This window comes from Heterocephalus glaber, unplaced genomic scaffold, assembly GCF_053883595.1.
Source record: "Heterocephalus glaber isolate CG9 unplaced genomic scaffold, H.glaber_assembly_v1.0 deba00001531, whole genome shotgun sequence".
Taxonomy (NCBI): domain Eukaryota; kingdom Metazoa; phylum Chordata; class Mammalia; order Rodentia; family Bathyergidae; genus Heterocephalus; species Heterocephalus glaber.
The window spans coordinates 19435873-19459101 of NW_028258329.1; the positions used below are offsets into that span (position 1 = coordinate 19435873).

General features: G+C 48.3%; 1 protein-coding gene across 19 annotated transcripts in view; it reads right to left on the reverse strand.

The window, feature by feature from the left end:
* Positions 1-10691: 10691 nt before the first annotated feature.
* Positions 10692-23229, reverse strand: part of Crtc3 (CREB regulated transcription coactivator 3) — a 116102-nt gene continuing 103564 nt past the window's right edge. For 16 of the 19 annotated variants that reach the window (XM_087188433.1, XM_087188437.1, XM_087188431.1 and 13 more), the window contains 6 exons: positions 22907-23124; positions 19684-19982; positions 16273-16473; positions 16103-16183; positions 14427-14529; positions 10692-13958 (listed from right to left, as the gene is read on the reverse strand). In XM_087188433.1, coding sequence (XP_087044559.1) covers positions 13750-13958; positions 14427-14529; positions 16103-16183; positions 16273-16473; positions 19684-19982; positions 22907-23124 — 1111 coding nt within the window. In that variant the 3' untranslated portion in view covers positions 10692-13749. The remainder of the gene's footprint in view (positions 13959-14426; positions 14530-16102; positions 16184-16272; positions 16474-19683; positions 19983-22906; positions 23125-23229) is intronic. The other 3 variants (XM_087188432.1, XM_004852817.3, XM_087188440.1) reach the window with 2 other exon arrangements.

Here is a 23229-nt window from a genome sequence, read left to right on the forward strand (position 1 = left end):
CTCACTCTAACTTTATAAGTTTTTTCATTGACTTTTCTAATAACATTCAAAACACAAGGTACAGCTGTACAAAATATTTGGTTTCATGTCCTCATTTTATGAGCTGCTTTCTACTTCTTTTTCACTTTTTAAACTTTTTCGGTTAAAAACTAAGACACAGTGACACATGTCCAAGCCTGCGCAGGGTGAAGACAGAAGATTTCACTGTCTTCCGCCTCGTGACGGGGCCGCAGGGCCCCAAGGGCGGGAGCTCGCCCGGAGCTGCCGCTCGCGGGAAGACAGCGCCCCCCTCTGGAATCCTCCTGAAGGACCGACGGAGGAGCTTCTCGAGGATGTGTGCGTAGCTCTTTGCAGAGAAGGGTCCTTCCTTGGCGGTTTGCTTGGTTTCTTTTTCACATCATAGACTGCTTGTTAGTGGATAACGCATCTCGAACATTCCTCTTATTAATGAAAACATTTTGGTGTTGGGGTGTCTATGTTTTCAGACTTAAAGGAGCTTGTTAGCTGGCATGGTGGCGCATGCTTATAATTCAAGCCCAGCCTGGCCAACTTAATGAGACCCTGTCTTAGTGATCCACTTAGTGAGACCCTGTCTCAACATTAAAAATAATAACGGGCTGGGGATGTAGCTCAGTGTGAAGGTCTTGGTTCAGTCCCCAATATCACACACACACACACACACACACACACACACACGCACACGCACACACAATAATTTCGGATAGTGATTAGTGCCAGCAGGAGGTTAACACAAAGTGACAACAGAGTGACAGGCAGGGGGCTGGGGCTACATTTGACGAAGTGGTCAGGGAAGCCTCTGAGGAGAGGACCTGAGAGATGATAAGGAAGCAGGTGTGTTAAGATGTGGGGCAGAACACACAGGGTGAGTCTGGTGTTGAGGGCAGATGGAGGATGCTGTTTTAGTTTGGTGGACAAGGGTAAGATCAGAATGAGGGTAGCAGCCAGGCCATGCCAGGCCTTGCAAACCCTGGTCAGAAGCATTAGAGGGTTTTATACAGGGACTGATAAAGTCCCCATGGGAGCCAGCCTGTCCTCCAGCGATCCTGGCCTCCCAGTATTTCCACCCAGTGTTGACCCTCCTACCCTGGCCTATGTAACAAATGGAACCCTGTAGAAAGGACAGGGTGTGACTTTCAACCCCAGGTCATAAAAGCACTTGATTCCCTATTGCTGTCTGAGGGAAGCAGCTGCCATGTGGCCAGGACGCTGCCAGCCCGGGGAGAGGCCCCTGCAATAACTGAGTGAAACACCTTGGAAGCAGATCCTCCAGCCCTGGTCCAGCCTTCTCCTCCCAGAAACATCACAGGGGACCTCAGCCAGAACTGCCCCTCTAAGCATCACTGAAGTCCTGCCCCATGGGTGTGTGAGATGATAAATGTTGCTGGTCCCGAGCCACTGAGTCTTGGGTGATTTGCTACAGCTCTCCATTGCCCACAGCTGGTGTGGGTCTGGTTGGTGGGGCCCATGCTTGACAGCTGTGTATTTAGGCCACCAACCCAAGTAGGAGTAACGACAGAGAGGAGATGGGGGCCAGTGAGAGGAGCCCGGATGGTGGAGGCAGAGGGCAGAGAGCACCCCAGGCGCACTGAGTCTCTGTTGCTGCATGGAGGGAGACAGCAAAGACCCACACTCTAGCTCAATTGTGGCCTTGGCTCTTCCCGGGCTTTGGTTTTCCCCCCAGGGTTCACAAGTTTCTGCATTCTCCTTGCTGTAAATGCTCTGTGATTTGGGGTGACATGGGTGAGCTCTTGCCCTCTTTCCACCCAGAGCAATTCAAGACCCAGTGCTGGGCTTTTGTCTCGGCTCCTGCCCCACAGTGATATATGGTGATGGCCCCTCCACCTATGTCACCCTCTCCCGGCAGGTGGCCAGAGCTTGTGGCTGTGCCTGCCGGCGGCTGTAGGTGGATGCTAAGGGCATCTTCTTGGGATTTAGAGACAGGTCCCAGAGTCTTGGCTCACTCTTAACAACTTCCTGAAAGTCAAAAACAGCAATTTTCTTCCTTTTTGTCATTTTCCTTTTTTTTTTTTTTTTTTGGTACCGGGGATCGAACTCGGGTCCGTCATTTTCCTTTTTTAGCATTGAGTACAAAACATATTAAGTATTGGGCCAGGGATTTAGCTCAGTGGTTTCGCTGCCTGCTGCACAAGCGCAAGGACCTGAGTTCGATCCCCAGTACCAAAAAAACCACAAAAAAACATATTAAGTATAAAACTATGTGAAAAGATACAATTTTACAAACAGGGAATACTCCCTTCTCTTCCCCACCTTTGATTATGTAGATGGCCTCCAATTATTCTCTAATACAAAGAGTCCTTTATGGCATGTTTGGCCACATATCCAAATACAGTTGAGCCAGATCTCCAAGGGTGGATTGCTGGAAGTTTATCTGCACATTTGACATGTTGATAGTTCTTCCAAATGCCCTTTCGAAGGCTACACTAATATATAATGCCTGGAGTATGTGGGGGGATTTCTTTCCTTTTGCTGACGCTAGATATTATCAGTTTTAAATGTGCATTTCTCTGATCCCTAGTGGGCATAAATGTCATTTCTGGACTGCTGGCCATTTGAATTTCGCCTGTGAATTGCGCGTTCCTATCCTTTGCTCAGTTATATATTGAAATAGAAAGCTTTATCCTATGTCTGAAGAGATTCTGTATTTTCGGGCTATTGTACATGTTGCACACATTGTCTGTCACTTGTCCTTTGTATTTGTTGGTCTCTAGCTCCATAGAACTCTTCAGTTTTTATGAGGCCAAATCTGGTTTTCCTTTAGGGCTTCTAGATTTTGCTTAAGAAAGGTTTTCTGTCCTTCGAGAGTATAAAAATTTTTATCATATTTCCTTCCAAGGACCTCAACAATTCTGTTTAATACCAGATGCCAAATTGTTCTCCAGAAAGGTTGTACCAGCCTATGGCCCATCAGCAGCATGGCCTATTCCCCACACCCTTGCCAGCCCTGAGCATGGCAGTCTCTCCAAGTCTTTGCTAATGGTGAGCTAATATATGCCTCAGTGTCATTTAAATTAGCAGATCTTTTTTTTTCTTTTCTTTTTTTTTGGTACCAGGGAATAAGGCAGGTGGTGGAACCACTGAGCTAAATCCCCGGCCCTAGCACATCTTTAATTATGAGTGAGACCCAGAGTCTTTTCATACGGTTACTAGTTATTTGTATTTCATCCTCTGTGAGTGCCTGGTCATACCTTTGCCCTGGTTTTTCTGTTGGCCTGTTGGGCTTTATCTTATTGATAGAGGGCTCGCTGTTTAGGAAGGAAATGAGCCCTGTCCTCACCTGTATGGTAAATCATTTCCCCCAGTTGCTTATCTCTGCTGTCTGCTCGTGCATCTGCTGCTGGCTGCCTGGTGTGGCAGATGGGAGAGGAGTGAGGCCTCACCACACCCCACCAGCTCCAGGGCCAAGCTGCCACCCGGGCTCGGGTGTCCCTGAGGCCAGTGCCTCCCTTTCCAAGTTCCTCCTCTGAACACACTGAAGCTTGAACTTTTCACCTCCCATTCAACTCCATCTATTGGCCATTCACTTTCCAGGGTCCTTTATTCTTAATTTCTGAAAATGAGGGCATCCCTTTGGAGTTTTTAGCCTGACTGTAGATTTTCAAAATATATCCTTTCTTGGTTAAGTTTAGAGATTTGTGCGATGGAAAAGTGGAACAAGTGCTCAGCTGCCATCTTGAGCCACTCTCTCTGTTGTTAATTCTAAGATGAGCACATAATTGATTCCTCTTATTGTTTGTTTCTTGTGGTTTTAAAATTGATTTTCTCCAAACTTTCAGGCCAAGAATCATGCCATCTGCAAATAAGGATCATTTTACCAAGCTCATTGACTGTTTAACAAGTTCACATGTATGAGTCACACTCTCATTCATTCAAGTGAGATGACTAAGCAGACATTTTTTTGAATTAAAAAATAAAAACTGACCTCTAGCCCAGAGGCTGGGGACTTGGGCTAGATGTCCCTTAATGGCCCCTGCAAGGCAGTGAGAGGCCACTAGTGGGCGCAGTGTGGAGCAGCAGCACCTTCTCCAATTAGTCTCAAATGTGTTTTCTTTCCCTTTTATTAACGTTGGCGATCAATAGATGTGATAAGAATTGGGCCCAAAGCCCAGGCCCAGTTGGTCCTCCATGTCGGAAGCTCTGTGGTCCCCATAGTCTGTTTTTATCCTTCTCTGTCTTCCTCAGGTGCTGTCAAAGCCTGACCTTCCCTTGGCTCTCTAGAACATCGGCCCCATGCAGTGCTCCAGACCAAAAGGATTTGGGGTTGGCACAGCTTGAGAGCTGCTAATGACCATGCAAACCCTCAGAAACGCACTGGCATTTGAAAGCCCCTGGGGAGCCCCTGGGTGCAGCCAGCACCCTGAGCCTGCTGTGCCCTGGTTTGAGACCCCTCCCCTGTGCTCTGAGGGACCAGGCCCACTGCAGGGTGCTGGCTTCCAGCATTTGGGTGGGAAGGGATGAAGTGGTGCTGCTCTCGGTACTAGGGAAGTGGGACAGTGTCACACAGGAAGTCCCGAGAGCCAGCCAGGGAGCTCTAGCTGCAGGAAGTAATACACTTCACTAGCTCTCAGGCTGCCTGACCGGAAAGAGAAGGCAGAGTAGCCACACGGAGCCACATGGGGACACAACCTGGGGACACAGAGCAGCCTTGTCTGGAGGCTGCTCCCTAGGAAGTCTGTCTTCACAGCAGCGAGCTGGAGCAATTCTGCCCTGGGGGACCCAGGAGAAAGTCCATTGAGCAGCAAGCAGGCTCCTCCTGAATCTTCCCTCTAGGCACTGCCATTAGTGTGGCTCAATTTTAGCAACTCCCAGGCTTTGCCTCTCTCCATTCCTTCTCCCAGCTCTGGGAGAGGACATTCCCATTGGCCTTCGAGGACAAAGGAAGCATCATGAGGACAATTTTGCTGGCCTGCCTTTTGGCTTCTGGCTCTGGGAGAGGACAATCCAAGAGGCCTCCACCCTGGAACCAGTGACAGGCCCAGGGATTTTCGGAGCTTGTGGCAGGAAGCTGCAGCACTTACCGGGCCAGGCTTGGAGCAAGTCAAGAATAAGAATCATCTGAGGTTGATCCTGAGGCTCCTGCACCTGACAGCTGGTCCTCCGGGAGAGGTGGGTAGCCACTGCACGTGCCCAGAGGACAAACCCAGTTCTCCACAAATCCTCGTCTTGCCTTTTCGAGGTCTAGCAACCACGGACTCATTTAGCAGAAAAATTAACAGCAAAAATGATAGCAAACATTCAGGAAGTGTACCCCCCAAGAGGTGGGCATCCCCATTTTATAGATAAGGAAACTGAGGCACAGAGAGGCCCCAGGCAGGCAGGGCGGAAACCAGATTGAAAGCCAGGTCTCTGTGCCTCCAGATTCCAGGCTCTAGCCCCCAAGCAGTGCTGCCCTGGTTTTGATCCTGTGAGCGTCCGTTTGTGCCCGTGGTCCTTTACTCTCTCTCAAGGGTCCCCGCAAGTGATGACATTCAAAAGTGAGGGGATGGAGACTGTCACAGTGAGATGCTGCTGGGCAGTTTGAGACACCTTATCCTCATCTTCCCCCCAACTGCCTGGGGTTCTGCCTCTGGGTGCCCATTCTGCTGGGCCCTCGGGTGTCGTGTTAATGCGATGGTCCTCATGTCCCAGGTACTTGGGAAGCATCTTTCCCAGAGAGAATTCCATAGGTCCAGGCTCTTTGTTCATATTTGGACACAAATCTTGGTTTTCGCCTGTGACACCTCACGTACAAAGCAGTCCTCCTCTATCTGTGGTTCTATTTTCCATAGTTTTAGTTACTTGTGGTTAACCATGGTCCAAGAATATTCAATGGACAATCCCAGAAATAAACAATTAAAAATAACTTTTTGGAAACAGGGTCCTTCTTTGTTCCCCAGGCTGGCCCCAAACTCCTGGGCTCTGGCAAACCTCCTGCCTCAGCTTCCCAAGTAGCTGAGACTATAGGCAGGTGCCATTATGGCCATCTGTAATTCATAAATTATAATTTTTATTATAGTACATTATGATCATTCTATTTTATTATTTATTGCTACTATTAATCTCCTACTGTGCCTAGTGTGTATTGATAGGTGCAGGACTGCCCACAGTCCCCAGATATTTGGGGACATATAGTGAATAGGGGGAGACTGCTGTACTAAAATAGGTCTCCTCCCTGTCTTCATGCATTACTGGGAAGCAGCCATTTGGTTCCTGAGGCTCCCAGGTACCCCAGTAGTGACCGGTCCTGAAGTGGCTCCCTGGGCTCTTCCTCAGACTGGGCTGTCCTGGGGAAGATACAGGAGGAAAGAATGACAGGGAAAGACACAGGGTACCAGGAGTCAGAATGAATCAGGCACAGGCAATGCCTCCTCAAGCTGCTCATAAAACAGGGAGAAGGCAGGCTCTGCAGTAGAATCAGCTGTGTAGTTAAGAAAGCAAAGCCATGTGCACTTCAAGTGCAGGGGACACAGACAGAGGCATCTCTGCCAACTGTCTGTGCCAGCAGTGCTAGATAACAGATGGCCCTGTAGTTCAAGGGCTCACTACCCTAAATGCTCATTTCCAGCTCAGGTGTCTGACTGCCTGAGTAGCCCTCCTGGTTCCAATGGGCCCTGGCCAGATCGGCTCCTGGGCACAGGCTGTCTTGCGGTCTGTCCCGTCTCATCTCTTCTGCAACCAAGGGCTACCCAGGGGCAGCCTTGCTCATGGAGATGGCAGAAGCACAGGAGGACAGACTGTGCCACAAGGCCATGTCAAGGCTTTGTGCAGGTCCTGTCTCCAAACATCTCATTAGCCAGAACAAGTCACAGAACAGAGCCCAGAGCAAAGGCACCTGAAGGCGGGTGTTGGGACTCGGCACAGCCTACAGGTACCTGCCCTCTGGGTTGGGACACTGAACAGATACAGGGCAGCAAGAGAAGCTGACAGGTAATCACTTTTTAAAAGGCCAAGGAGATGGCCATGTGGTGGTGCATGCCTGTGATCCCAGTACCCTGAGAGGCTGAGGCAGGAGGATCACAAGTTCAAGTCCAGCCCGGGCAACTTCACAGGACCTTGTCTCAAAATAGAAATAAAAAAGGGTTGGAGATGTGCAAAGATTGTGGAATAATCACCAACTGGGGGCTGGGAGGGTGGACGTTGGTCCACTCTTCCCACTGTGGGAGTCGAGGAAGTAACTATGAGCCTAACAGTGATCCAAACCTCACAGCAGGCTTCACAGAGGAGGTGTTGTTTGATGTAGGCCTTCAAGGAGAAGTGGGAGTTTTCCCAGTGAGGGTAGGAAGGGACAGGCACTGCTGTCTCAAGGATGCAGTGTGAATATGTGTGAGGCGGGGTCCCCTGATATGCTTTTTGTACCCAGGATCGAACTCGGGACCTTGCGCTTGCCAGGCAGGCACCAGAACCACTGAGCTAAATCCCCGGCCCCTGATACGCTTTCTTGAACACTCATTTTATTTCCAAATTGTAAAATATCTACTCTGTGTCACCAAATACAAGGCCAAGAGCTAGATTTTTGCATGTAATTGTACTGGGAGATGTGTGGTGGTGTGTGTCAGTCGCACAGGGCACACACAGTCAGCTTCACAGGCCATGTGCTCACTGCACTTTGGGCTGCCCCTGGGGCCACACCTCCCTGGCATGAGCAGCTCAGCCTTGCTGGAAGATTCCATGGTGACAAGCCAAGGCAGTGAGGAGGAATGAAAATAACTCTGGACTGGGAAAACAGGCGGTGAGCAGAGAATCCACACACAGAACGGTGGCCAAACAATGGTGGGAACGATGGTTACAGGACAGGATGTAAGTAGTGTAAACCTGGACAATGTAAAAATGCAAACTCACAAAATTTGGGAGGGAAGGAAATGGGAAGTGGCAGTGAGCTCATTTCCTCATCCCAAACCAGGGTGTCAAGAGATGCCACCTGTAGTAGAGACCGAAAGCACAAATCCAGCCACTTACTAGTTTTCTTTCTTTCAGAGATATATTTCAGACACATAAGTGACAGTGTAATTATTTGCGGCTTGGCAAGTTCCTTAGTGACGTACATTTTTGTTTCCTTTCATTCTTTTGTGTAAATCCTTTTTCTAAAGAGCAGGTATTGTATGAGCTCATTTTTTGAACATTTCCAAGCAGATGCCTAAGCTGTGCTCTTCTGTGTACACTGATGTTCTCCGGGTGTCCCCAGGGTTTTTTTGTGGGGTTCTGGGTTTCTGGATCACTTGAAAATTTCGTTTTTGGAACTGTGTAGTGAAATGTTTCTTATAATGAGCATGTACAATTTTTATAAAAGTAAAGCCCTTTTTAAAAAATTAAAACACATTTCTGGGGCTGGGGATTTAGCTCAGTGGTTCTGCCGAATGCCTTGCCAAGAGCAAGGACCTGAGTTCAATCCCTGGTACCAAAAAAAAAAAAAAATTTCTGGAGAAGAGAAAAAAAATGCTCCTTTGCCAAGCTCTCTCTTCACTTGGGCAGCCTGACTGGGGCTGGAGCTGGGCCCCTGGGCCGGCTCTGGGACCAGCTCTCAGGCTCCCAGGGTGAGGGCACAGCTCAGCTCACAGCTGGTCCGGGTGGAGGCAACGGCGACCCACCAGACATCTCTGGATGCACTTCTGAACCTTGGGGTGTTGGGGCAGTGGAAAGCGGGGAGGCCACCGGTCAGTGGCCTTTGGAGTCAAGGTGCAAGGCCTTGGGCCTCCAGGCCTGCTTCCTCATCTGTAGGCCTGAGAAATCATCCTTGGTGGGCCTTGCTTTCGGGTTGCTATGACAGACATGCAACATGCAGTGTTTTGATAGCCCATGGTGGTCACAGGATTTAATTCTCACCAACACTACTGCCACCCCAAGCCACGGCTGCACAGGAGGGTCAGGCGGCTGGCTGGCTGTTTCTGGACCCTGAGAGCCACTCTTACAGCCTCAGCTCCATCTAGTGCTCACATCGGGACACAGCCCCAGCAAACCTTGATTTCCACATTTGCACAGTGGATTGCACTCAGTAAGCAAACAGAACTAAAATAAAATCCATTTAAAGCATTTCTCCCCATACTAAGACTTGGTATTTCAAAGCAAGCACAACAGAAATTCAGTATTTCCAAGGATTGGTGGACACTGTCTTGGAAAGGGTGACAGAGCCATGCAGCAGATAATAGTTAAATAGTTAAAATAACTGACATTTATCCAGCACTTACTATGTGCTGGGCACAATTCTAATTGAATCGTGTGCATTTATCTCACCCTCCCAGCACCTCCTAGCACACGAGGGTGTGTACTGTTCCATTCTAGAGAGGAGGATACTGAGGCACAGAGAGATTGAAACTGGTCTCTGCTAACTCCTTAGGGAGGGCCAGAGAGGAGGGAGCCGGGTAAGAGGTCTCCACAGAGCCAGAGAGTGTGGGTCGGAGAGCTGTCCAGGACTCACACTGGACTTGAGGAGTGAGGGTGGAGTATGGAGGATGCTCTCTCTCCAGCATCCCTGATCCTGAGAGGGAGAACAAGGTCCCAGGTGGGAACAGGCCAGACCCTATAAATATAGGAGCCAAGGGTCTGGCATAGCCCCAGGCAGATGTGCCAGGTGATGGCGAGGGACACTGGCTTGATGCTGCACACTTTCTGCAGGCAGGTGGGTGGAGTGGGGATGAGCCCAAGCTGACAGCCAGAAGGGGTGGGCCGAGAGGGTCACCAGCCTGGAGGACCATATGAGAAGCCAGAGAAGAGGGTACCCTGGGAGATGTGTGCCCTGAGTGGCAGAACAAGAAAGAGGCCCTGTGAGAAAAAAGATGGATTGAAGGCTCCAGTGTCAGGGCCGGGCCAAGCAGGGCAGGGACTGAAATCAGACAGGACCTGGAGAGTTCAGAATGCAGCTGGGCAGAGGGGTGTACAGATAGATGGGCGGGCAGGAAGGGAGGAGGATGTAGCAAGCACAAGTTCTCTCTCAGGAAAGGAGAACCCGGGGTTGAGGGAAGGTTGCCTGGGGCTCGTTTTCGGGGAGGGAGAATGAGGTGCAGTCAGAGGCTGATGGGGGAGGGCTAAGCGGAAGGCCTGAGGAAGATTAGATCACAGGGACACCTGAAAAGTGGGAGAAACAGAGTCAGGCAAGTTTACAGGGGAGAGGGGACAGGTGGGGACAGGTGGGAGCAGGCGAGAGAGGTGTGGGAGCTGCCTGATGGCTTGGAATTGCTGAGCCAGAGAGGAGACCTCAGTAGTCCGAAAAGGATCAAGAGGGAGGGGGGGTAGAATGGCCAGCAGGGCAGGAAGTGAGGAATGGGGAGGGAGGGGTGGCAGGGCTTTTCCTGCAGGTTGGAAAGCCAAGGTTCAGCAGCTCAGAGCACTGAGAGGGTACTGAGGGCATCATGCAGGACCAAGCTGGGACAGAGTTCACAGTGGGGTCAAAGAACAGGGCATGTGTCCACCAGAGCAGAAGCCAGAGCTCTGGACATCAGGGTCACAGGGGGGCTTTCAGGGACGCTCTCAGGAGCTCCGGTATGGTGCCGGATCCCTGCTGGAGGGGTCTGTGGGGTGCTGGCTGGGGGAGGCAGCAGAGTGAGGCCTCCAGGGTGCTCTCTGTCCTTGGCACAAAGGATCCATGCGCCCTGTGTATGTGGTAAACAGGGGAGCTGGTAGGAGATGCTCCCCACCCACTCTCTGACCCCGGGGCTGAAGAAGGACACTGTAGACACGTGTTTTACTGTGCTGCTTTTAATTACGAAAGATGTAAAATGATGAATTATAAAACTTGGAAGCTACTTTATACAAAATCCAATCTTTAAATATTGTTTAACAAGGGGCCCTGGGAGTTAGGACACTGGCAAGAAGTCTGATTTGTGGCTGAGATGATCCCAACCGTGGAGACCTGCTGGCTTGGAACCATCTGCACACAAATCAGAAGAGCCGTGGAGAGTCAGGACGGAAGTTCTTCCGATATACACATGGACTTGGATACACAACGTCTCCACTCAGGTAACACACACCAGACTTAGAAATGAAATGGTAAAGGAGAAGTGATGGCAATCCTGATGTGATCAGGACAGGCTTCTCCTAATACCCTGTGTCTTAAAAACTACAATACAGGGCCAGGGATTTAGCTCAGTGGTTTCACCGCCTGCTGCGCAAGCACAAGGACCCAAGTTCGATCCCCAGTACCAAAACAAAACAAAACAAAACCACAATACAGAAAAACGAAATGGAAACACAGAGAGACGTTTAGTTTGATGCTGTTTAACTGCAAATAAATGAGAGTAATAGGACTGATTTCTTGTGACAAAATGAAATATTTAAAAATAGCCTTTTCTGAAGTCTGGAGCCACTTCTAATGCTGAGGACCATGGATGGTTAGTTGCAAAGGTAGCAGTGTGCACAGGCTTAAGCCCCGAGGCAGGGTGACATTGGCCCTGGTGTGTCAACCCGAGCCAGCAAGGTGGGCTGTATAATGCCCAAAACCTTCACAAGAAAACAGAGGGAGGGGCCCAGGGGTCAATTTAATTCAGTGCTAAGCCACACTGTGCTCATCACCACCTTCCCCAGGACACCTACCCTTCTGGTCCCCCGTAGAACCCCTCAGGACAGTATAGCTCCTCCTGTGGGTTGCGGGGGCGGGGGGGGGGGTAGAGGCAGGGCTGCTGTGCAAAGCAGACTGGGACCATGACACAAGGGTAAGTAAGGCACTATGCAAAGAGTGGATTATGCTGGAACTTCCACAAAAACAACTCTCAAAACACTGGCACCTGACTGGCAACGTCCCATTTCAGGACACTGGAGCTGGCTTCTGTCGGCACACTGGGGTGCTGGGTAGCATCCCAACTGAAAGGCCCTTTTACTATAACAGAGTTGCCCCACTCTGGGATCTCAAACATGGAGGTGTCTAGGAATTCAGCTGGGAATAAGACTTGTAGGGGAGGCCAACAGCTCCTTTCTGGGTGGAAACCAGGCAAGGACTTCCTAACAACAGCAGAGACTTGGGCAAACAGGCAGACAGGCGTTCTTGGGTCCTCAGGAAGGTGGAGTGATATACCGTGGAGTTGCTGGAAAGGTCAGAGGTCAGGCCTCTGAAGACGCAAGAGAACCAGGCAAAGGCTGGAGAGCTCACAAGCTGGGACAGAACAGATTCCCACAGGGGTTGGCTCCTCACACAGCCTTGGGTGCAAAGGCTCCAGCACAAAGCCCCTCATCCTTCAGGTCTCCCCACCCTGCTGCCTCCTCATTGCCTGGCTCCTCTCTGCAGGGCTACTGGGCACCATGGGTTCTGCTCCCAGGCTCAGATCAAGGAGGCAGGCACTGCTGGAAATCTACTCATACTATTGTATGATAAGGCATTAATGAGTAACAATAAATATGTGAATTAGGCCTTTGTTTACTATGAACTTACTACTCCAACCTCACAGTGCAAATTTCTATTTAAAGCAATTTAGACCAACGCATGGATGTGAGAAGGAAGTTCTCGTGAGGCAGAGGTCTCACAAGGATCCTGCAGGTGTCAGCCCTTGGGAGGCCTGGGTTTGCTCCCCAATTCTGGATCCACTCAGGAGACAATTCCCACCTACTGCCATGGAGAAGAACCTCAAGGAGAAGGTGCCCATCTCCTATAGATCTGGCCATCTAGTGTTAGAAGCATATTAAGTGATGTGACTTGAGCACAGGAACCAGCATTAGGAAAGCTAAGCTCAGAAGACCACCTCGCAGCCGGGCAGACTCATTCACATGCATGTACACCCAGCATGCAGTTATGCAGCATGGTTTCCATGCCAGGCACTTGTTAGGCACTAGGGGCTGGGTGAGTAGTAAGGCACAGTCTCTGCCCTCTGGGAGCTTGTGGTCAGGCAGGGCTTAGGAAACTCCTACTTCACAAAGCAGGAGCTCAGTGCTGGGGGTGCCCCAAGCTGGCCGGCAGGCAGGGAGGCTTGTGCTTGTCTGGTGTTCGTCCCCTGTGTCTTTGGGCTACCTATGGTGGCCCCTCCTTTCTTCCCCAGCCTCTGAGAAGGAGCACAGTTCTTCTCAGGCTTATCCATTGTCAGGGGACTTTTTCAGTGGCCGAATAAAATAAGTCTTCCTTTTCCTCCTGTCCTTAAGGAAAAGGTGTAAAGCAGCAGAAGAGATTACAGACTGGTAGGAAACAAACTAGCATTCAGTTTGCCTGACTCAAGCCTGTCCTTGGCTTGGTGGTTAAACTTCTTCATATGATAAGTAAGGCATCCGAGAGAGCCTGGCTTGCTGGCATGGCTCTGAGCTAAGCCCTGGAATGTCCACCAGCTGGAAGGCACCTCGCCTTCAAGGCCAGGTCAGCAAAGGCAGTGTGGTGCTCCAGTACCGTCATGTGATGCTGAGACAGCTCTGAGGCTCATGGCCCCGACAAACTCCCACACCAGGCTGTCCTCAGTGCAGACTGAGATCAGTGGTTCTGAGCACAACACAATGCTATATTGGCCTCCTGTTACGTGAGATTCTCTACTTTTACACACAGACTGACTAAATGGCCAGTAAAGAGATGGATACATCAGGGAACAAGCTTTCCAGGTCCCCAGAAGCTCCACAGCAGCAGCACAATGTGTGTGCAGGCCCAAGAAGCAGGACGTAGTTCTGTGTCTAGAGAAGCCATGGCATCCGAGATGGAACCACATGAAAGCCTGGAGCTGAGGAATAGGTGCCTTCTGTGTGGAAATAACTAAAGTCCTAGGAGGTCACTGGCTCCACTCTATTCCACTCTAGTTTGGTTGGTTCAGAAATCTTCCTTCTGTGGCCTCCTGCTCACAGTCGGTCAGCTCGAAATGTCTCTTCCACAGAGGGGTCGAGCAGACCCATGCTGGAGTCACTTAGCATGTTGAGTCCATCTAGGCTCAGGGGTTCAATCTGGAGCTCCTCTTCTAGTGGAAACGCAGTGTCCATGTTCAGGCTGACCTCGGGCATGCCTGCCAGCGCATTGCTGAGGTCTTTGAACAGGCTGGTGTTCGAATCTTCTGAAAGGAGCAGCAAGAAGGGAGAACAGTGCTGATTAGGAGGCATGAGGTCCTGAGGCTACTATAAGAGTCCCCGACGGCAATTCCCAGAACACTATGCTGTCCTCTTCCCAGTCAGGATGGTGGCACTCTCTCCCCACTATTCCCAGGCCTGCAGTTCTTGCCCTGGAGTCCACATTCTGGACCCGCAGTTCCACAACTGCCAATGTTTGCACGTTTTCTCTTTTGCAATGGCTGTCAATCACCCAAGACTAAACACCTCAGAAACATTCTGACCTCCAGGCCCTTTCCCTACCACATCATGGTCTCTAGGGCCAATCACTTGCATCACAGGAAGTAAAGCCAAGCCAGGGGACTTTCCCTTTTGGCTTTATTATAATGTGATGTGGTTCAAACTGTTTTACAAGGACGACTGTAACAACACATCAAATGCAATTGGTGGAGAAGCTCAGGGTGGTCCACACTCACCGGTCATGATGGCATTCGGGAAGTTCCCACAGTTGGAATATGGGTTTGGTCTCAAGTGAAATGAGTCCTGTGCTTCTTGGTGACCTTGCTGTGCCAGGGGCATCTGAAAGCATTAAAAGGTCACATTGTGAGGAACAGCCTCTGCTTCTGAAGAGAGGGGAGTCCCTTCTTTCTAAGCCCCAGTGTGCTCTGCTGGCATGACAACGCAGGCAAGATAGTCCTGTCAGGCCACAGACCCCACCTCTGAAGTCTACACCATAGGTAGCTTTTTCCAGTCTATACTGCCCAGCTGCTACAGGATTCCAAAAGGCCCTAGTGTCACAGTCTGCCGCCCCAAGTCTCTGGCACCCTGCCTCCTCAGCCTCACTGAGGCTGGTGCCAACTACCATCTGTGAGAACCCTTCAAAGGCTCCATCTGTGGTCAAGGACTCAATGACCTCTCTTCTGTGGTTTCTGGAAAAATGAGACAGAGAAGCTTTTCTTTGTCACACCAGAGGGAGGGACCTTGGGCCAGTGCCTCTCTAGGATAAAGCCTTGGTGAGGATGGGATAGAACTAAGGTCTATTTTAGATACCTTTCCTGAAATTAACCCTCCAATGCATTTTTTTAAAAGAAAATGTCTCAAAAGAAAAAGTTTCCATCATTTTTTAGGGATATGATGATTCTCATCTAGACTGAAATAGGCTCTTCAGAAAACAGAGAGGCAGAGTTGGGATGTGGCTCACTGGCAGAGGGCTTGCTTACCATGCACCAGACCTGGGTTTCATCCCAGTTCTACAAAAAACCAAACTAATACAAAACAAAACACAAAAACCCTGAGGAGGCAAGGACTATTGGTTTTCACCAGAAGCCTTCACCATGGCCTATATAGGAAATACACTGATCCCTCGGTTCCTGGACACGTTTGTTTGTGAACAATGTGGTTCACAAACAGAAGCATTTGGCAAAATTCTTTGTTTGCGAACTCTGCATCAGGTGATAAACACGACTGTGGCCATCTTTCTCACACAAACAAACCTGGCTATCTTTTCCAGAATTGTGGAATGAATTAAATTCATGAACTGAGGTGGCACTGTAGTTATCTTTATTTGTTTTACTATTACTAAGTTCTGGAAACTGTCCAACCCTGCCTTTACTCTTCACTACATCCTGGAGCCTGATAGACACTTACTGAACACTATAAAATCTAGGGATAATAAAAATGGTCAGTGTCAGGGAGAAGCAAAAGAAAGTGACTGAATGAAAGTATCTTCCCTGGGGATGTAGCTCAGTAGCACTGTGCCTGCCTGGCAAACACAAGGTCCTCAGTTCAATCCCTGGTACTGAAAAAAAAATCTTCCAGAAGGAATGGTCCCCTATCCCACTCCTGGACTGAGCTTTCCTAGGGGCCTCACACTGAGCTGGTTACACCAATCCCCACTTTCTAACTCCATTGCCAGAGCCAGGCACTGCCCTCCACTGTGCCTCAGTTTCCTTAGCAGGAGGAACCACTATGGTCCTTTCAGAATTGGAGATTCTACAACCCTATCACTACAGTCATCAAAGTTTCCCAGTACTGGTTTAAAGCAGGAACTCTCTGAGGCCTGCCTGACATGTGACAGGCAGCCAGGGTCAGCAGTTTAGGGTAAGGGGTGGTCCAGGGCACCAAGGAAGGGTGGGCAGAGGCAATCACCCACCTGTGGGGGAAAGGCTGGGCCTGGCCTCACAGACTGCTGGTCAAACCCCAAGTCTGGGAAGAAGTTGGTCAAAGATGTGCCCTACAAAGAAGAAAGAGACTATTTATCTTGGAACCCACAGTGAAGCCTACACCCCCTCCTCACTGACTGACATTTCTGCAGGGACTCACCTGGGACGAGAGAAGCTGGAAGTCTGACTGGGGCAGGGATGAGGCAGCCTGGGGCTGCGGAGGAGGGGGCTCCTGGGAGTGGGGCTGCGGCAGGAGGGGCTGTGGGAGCTCCTGGGATGTGGGGTAGGGGGGAGGTGGGGAAACTTGGGCTTGAGCTTCAGAGGGCAGGAAGGACAGTGGCCTTTGCTCTGAGGACACCATCTGTAAAGAAAGCCACCCATGAGCTTTGAGTCCTAGCCCCTGGATCAGGAAATGTCACAGTATGAGAAAAGCCTATGTCTGGTCCTCTGAGTGGGTCTCAAATCTCACTTCCCCACAAAGCATTTCCCATTCAGTGACATTTCTATTGTCTTTAAAAACCAATCGTGGGCCGGGGATTTAGCTTAGTGGTTCCGCCACCTGCCTCGCAAGCGCAAGGACCCGAGTTCAATCCCCGGTACCAAAAATAAAATAAAATAAAACTAAAAACCAATCATGAATATGCCAATTGTACCAATTTCCTTTCTGTTTGCTCAGGGAAGATTATGTTTTGTTTTTGTTGGTTTTTTTTGGTACTGGGGATCGAACTTGGGTCCTTGTGCTTGCACAGCAGGTGGCGAAACCACTGAGCTAAATCCCCAGCCCAATGTTTTGTTTTTAAAACCATGACTTCTAGTTAGATAGAAGGTTGAAAAAAGATGGCTCTTAACTGTGCCATCTTCCCAAACCTTTCTGAAAAAACACACTAGAGCAACATCAAACAATAAACATTAACATACAACAGTGAAACAGTAAGTAACATTAAATGACAGACAACATGAAGACAAAGATAACATGAGGGAAGAAAATGGCAACAAGATTTGGAAAATAGCAGAGCTGAGAAAGCCCAATGCTAAACCGGCAATCTGAGTGCCATCAATGCGTCCCTAAAGGGCTCTGGCGTTGGGGGGCACAGGCAGGGGTGACACGAAACCAGGGGGGCCCATATGGGCAGCTGGCCCTGCAGAGCCCTCACTTTGCTTGTGCTTCTGTGCCCCCACTCCTAGACACCCACCAGGAGCCTCCTGGGCTGGCCACTGGAGAATACAAGGTCAGGGTCTGTGGACCCACTGGGTGAGGCTTTCTACTGAAAATACAGGGTTTACAAGAAGTCTCACTACCAGATCTTGAAAGCTCTCCCTTCGGTCCCAGCTCAGCTCTCACAGTGCTGGAATCCAGACATATATCCAGGTGTTAGACACCTGTGTTCTTCAGGGATATGAGCCAGCTGAGAGAACCCCTAACACTTAGGCCATCAGAAGTTCCCCAGGGAGCTGGATGTGGTGGCTCACACCTATAATCCCAGCACTCTCTGAGGCTGAGGCAGGAGGATTTCAGGTTTGAGCCTAGCATAGGTAACTTAGTGACTTAATGAGTCTCTGTCTCAAACTAAAAACAAAATAAGAAAGAACAGGGATATAGCTCAGTGTGAAGTCCCTAGGTTCAATCCCCAGTACAACAATCAATCAATCAATCAATAAATAAATAAATAAATAAAATCAGAGAAACACAAAAAGGTAAGACAGCTTACTCACTCCTAGGAGGAAAGCAAATGTTCACTTTGTTATTTCATAATATACTATATGATTCAACTCTCTGACTATAACCACAGAAATACTAAGCACTGAGTATTGATCTAACCCAAATTATAATAAATGAGGTTGACTAGGAATAGTGTGTGTGTGTGTGTGTGTGTGTGTGTGTGTGTCGGTGTGTCAGTGTGTCGGTGTGTGGTGGGGGTGGCAGGAGAGGTAAAAGAAAACTAAGTCCTGATCTTCAACGGTAGGATGTCATTGGATAATGCCTAACACCAAAAATCTAGAGCAAAATAAGCACAGGTTAATATGGTTATACCAGAGTCAGTCAAAAGGATTGAAAGCAGCGATCTCTAGACAAGCAAAATATGGTTCACGGGCGAGAGGAAGACAGCTCTTATACAAGTCCTTTAGAACTATTTTCCTTTTTAACTATATGCATAATAACATTACTTTAAAAATCTGAATATTAAACAAATAAAAAATGAAAACATCTGAAAGAAGGCAGTGTCTACCCATATAGTCTCCTTAAAATGTAGCTAGAAAGCAAGAAAACTTTTATATCCTATAAAATAATCTTGCAAAATAAAACTAAAGGCAATTCAATAACTTAGAACCATCAAAAAACAATTATGAGGTTGGGGCCAGGGATTTAGCTCAGTAGTGCCGCTGCCTGCCTTGCAAGCACAAGGTCCCAAGTTCCATCCCCAGTACCAAAAAAAAAAAAAATTACAAAATGCCCTCCCCGCAAAGAGATGACTCATACAGTCAGGTTCCCACAGGCAAATTGGTAAAGACTAACAAGGAGACCTTCTAAACGCCTCCTTCTTCTAAACCATTACTCATTTATAGTGAAGTGGTGAGTAGTTTCTGATGGTCTAATGCATTCATTGATGATATGGTAAGGAGAACCACTCTAAGAGTCTAGAATACAAACAAATTTAACTAGTCAAAATGTAACATTTCAACATCTATATTTCTTTCTCTTTCTTTCTTTTGGGTGGTACTGGGAATTGAATTTAGGGCCTTTGCACTCAGCTTCTTCCCCAGACCTTTTTAGTCTTTCAAGACAGGGTCTTGCTAAGCTATTCAGGCCAAGCTTGAACTCACAATCCTGCCTCAGCATCCAGAGTGCTAGGATTATAGCAGTATGCCACCAATGCCCAGCTTCAAATCTTGTTTTTGTTTTTTTGAGACAGGATCTTGTTATAGAGTTCAGGCTGACCTTAAACTCACAATGTAGCTGAGGCTGGCCTTTAACCTGCTGTGGTTCTCCTGCCTCAGCCTCCCGAGTGCTGGGATTACAGGTGTCCCACTATGCCCAGTTTCCTGTATTTCTATAATGGGCTTATGACTTTAAAATGTGTCTCTTTCTGAGCAGACTTCATTTACTCCTTTTATTGAGCTATAATCCTCATTATTCTTAGCATTTTATGAACAATAAAAGTATTGTTCCTTAAATCTGTAGTGGTAATTAGGGAAGAGGTCTAATCCACTATCAAAGCTTCAGGAAGATACTAAATGTTTTCTTTGGCTCTCCCCTGTGGCTTAATGTAGTTAGAGAGTCAATAATTGATTTTCCATACCAACTTGGAAATCCTAACCTGGTTTCCTTTAGCTATCTTAGACATATCTGGATTGAATCTCTACATCCTGCCCCAAGTTCACGAGCTGGGGACTGCAAATTGTTCAGTATTTGCTTAAGAGTAATCCACACCACAAATCTGCTATTAGACAATCCATAATGCATTCTAAATTATTCACACTTCTGTTCTCTCTGTAATAATGGACCTAGTCCAAAGCAGCTCAGAGAAGGGAAGCAACCCCCAGATGCTGTGGCACGTGTGTCTGTGTTTACCTGGGAGGCAGGATACGGGTTCAGTGGGCTGGTGGAAGAGAACTGTCTGCTGAAGCCTTGATGTGCTTCTGGGCTGGGAGAGAGTGTGAGAGGGCTGACAGGAGGCTGCCGGCGCCTTGAGGGGCCGCTCAAGTTTGTGGTGGGAAGAGACGGGTTGCTAAGGGAAAACAGACGCAGCGAAGGGTGCAGAGCAGACACACTGGCGACAGATGTCTGTGGGTGGCTATTTAGGGAAGAGGAAAGCACTATCTTATTGAGCGTGGCTTGGATGGAGGGGTTACTCCGAGAACTCTGCAGACCTGGAAGACAATACATTCACAAGTTACTTGTTAGAGTTTCACACCAATCTTTTGTTATCCAAAGATGAAAGAAAACATTCTACTATCCATATGTGATAGTGATGCTGTATATAATGGAGCTCTTGGGTGATTCTCCTACTTGAAATGTCCTAGATGAACCAGTGCAAGAAGATGCACCCACACTAAGAGATGGTACCAAGCATCTAGCAGGAGCAAGACGAGAACTACTGTTTCCAAAGAACAGGGTGTGGAAACAACCACTGGGGGAGTGATGCTGGGTAAGCAGTGGGTAGCAGACAAATGTTCTGTGTGCCCAGCTTTGATCACTGAAAGAAGCCCAGGGCCAGACAACCAGTTCTGTTCATAGCCCTTAAATGGCTCTTTCCCGGACACACTGCCTGGGTCCTCTGTTGCCTTGGAGGACATCCTTTCATTGAGAACTGTGGCTTTAGGAAGCCCTTAGATACCCTAAGCATAATACACCAGGGAGTCATAGGAAGGGGCACTTCCTTCCTATCTCCCACCCCAGGCTCCCTCTCTCTTTGGTTTCTAGGCTACTGGGAAACTGTTCATCATAGTCTATTCCAACTCAGAGACGAGGTTTTTGATGATCTCTTATTTCTTTGGGGGCGAGGAGGGAGTTAATCTTAGCCTGAGCAATAAAGTTTGGAAAAGGGTTTTCAATGGCACAGGCTGCTAGGGCATGCATTCCATGAAGCAGGGACACTGTCCTGGTCCCTGCTGTGCCCTTAGCACCGGGCATAAGGCCTGGCCTATGGCAGCTTCACCCCATGAAGGAAAAATGCTGCTGCTGCTACATATATCTCGATTGGCAACAGCCACGTTTTAAAGTTCAGCCCACTATTCTTGCACTAGCAGCTGGGGTGAGCAGAATTGTGTGTAGTTTTGTGTTGATTTAAAAAAATGAAGAAATTATAAAAATCAAGCAGTTTAGCTGTTTTTTGTGGGGTTTTTTGAGACAGGGTCTTGCTAGGTAGCCCAGGCTGGCCTTGAACTCATGGTAATCTTCCTGCCTCAGCCTCCGAAGTGCTGGGGTTACAGGCATGCGCTACCACACCCAGCTGGCTGGCAATTTTTTTTAATGTAGGAAGATGGCTATGATGAAATCTTAGCAGTTATCCTATCATGTAATAATCCATGAAAAAGATCAGAGATGTGATTAGCTCAAATAATAATTAGAGCTAGAGATCTGAATTTAGATGTATTTTTTAAAATTCAGAAAGAAAGTTTAAACATCTTTTTAAAAAATATAGGTAGCATGGATTTTAAGGAATGCATAAACTATAAAAACGTGATACTAGTTCTGCTGTGTTCTGGACAAAATGATGCTTTTTTTGAGGAAGAGAACAGCCAATGATTAAACAGGAGGTTTTCAGCTTGAAGCAAAGTGTCAAAGCTCATATCAGAAAACGCCACCTTCTTCAAAATCCTTCTAGAGCTGTAGCTGCTAACAGCTTCCATGACCCTTGGTATCCTCATTCACTAAGAGTTCACCCAAAGGGTGATCATCCAGGCTCAGAATCCAGAAACCCCAAAAGCTTTGAGAGTTTCTATTATGAAACAAGCCAAGTGAACCCAGAGTTGAGAGACTGTGTCTTCTCTCAGAGCATCCTGGGCCCCAAAGAACACATTCTCTGAAACACTCTGGACCAAAACAGCACCAGTACATTTGCACCACACACATCTTCATTTCTAAAAGTCAAAACCCAGACTCAGTGCATGAAAAAACTTGCTTATTACCAAAGACAATAAAAGGGGAAAAAACCTAAAATGCAAATAAAAGCAATCTATGAATTCAGTTCTGCAAACCTAAAATTATGTTGCACAGTGGCAGTGTCACTGCCTTCACAGAACCTCCCAATGACCCTGCTCCATATGGTAGGCAAGTTCTGATCTATGTGGACAAGTCTTGTTGAACCCAGGATGGAGACAAGAAGACACACCCTACACCTACTAACCATCCCTGGGACACCTTCCCAGCACACATCCATCCCGGCAGTGCTGTTATGGCCAGGGCCAGAAGTGCAGTGCTGGGACCGCAGGGAGCATCACTACCTGACAGGACAAGAGCATGTGGTGGTTTGAGGCCAACCATGAGGTGTGAGCTGTGGGCAATCTGTACAGAGACACCGCACAGCACGTTAGTATAACTAAGGCCACATCTTTAAGCACTTGAATGATTCTGAACAGTAGCAGATTTCTACTCAATACACATATACTAAGTATAAACATTTTCATCGCATCCATTGGAAATTTTCCAAAATTCAAAATATCCTCTTTGGAAATCCATCATGGGAAACTGGAGGGATCTAGGGAGATACCACAAGTTATGATAAGAGTTCAGCCAGTATAAAATGGTCGCTTTTTTTGTACTGGAGATTGAACTCAGGGCCTGTGTACTCAGCTACATCTCCTGCCCTTTCTTATTGTTTATTTTGACACAAGGTCTCACTAAATTGCCTGGGCTGGGCTCGAACTTGTGATCCTCCTGCCTCAGCCTCCCAGAGTGCTGGGATTAGAGGTGTATGCTACCACACCTGGCCTACACTTATTTCTTGACTCCTAAATCTTCTTCCCTAAATCCTGGAGATGCACGGGTTTGTGCCCCGGAGTTTACCAAATGGAACAGAAATAGAACTCTCAAAATGAAATGTCCACAGAGCCAGTAGGTACCAGAGGTATATAATTCTCTTTAATTAAGAAATAGGCACTCTTGGGCCGGGGATTTAGCTCAGTGGTTCTGCCATCTGCCTTGAAAGCGCAAAGTCTGGAGTTTGATCCCCCGTACCCCCCCAAAAAAAGATATAGGCACTCTCATTCAATGATACACTGAACAGGCCACAGAGATGAGGTCACCAGTGATAAAGCCAGCAAGCAAGCCCTTCCTAAGTGGGGACACTTACCAGAGGAGCTTCTTAACCCTAGGTGAGTCATGGCAGCAGGGAGGTTACCCACACTGCTCCCCACACTCATGCTGCCTAGGAGGTGGTCGCCAGGGTCCAGAGAGGCTGGCAGTGGTGCCGAGCAGTGGAGGTTGGTCAGATCCGGTAATGATCCTCCTGTGTTCAGGGTCCCCAGGAAGGGTGAGAGGCCTATGTTTTGCCCATTATGGGGGAGCGCACTGGAAAATAGAAAAATGAATACTACTTTTCACAAGGCACTTGGCTGTTGGGAACTTTTCACAAGGGACTTGGCTGTTGGGAAATGGAACACGTGTAGTAGCTTT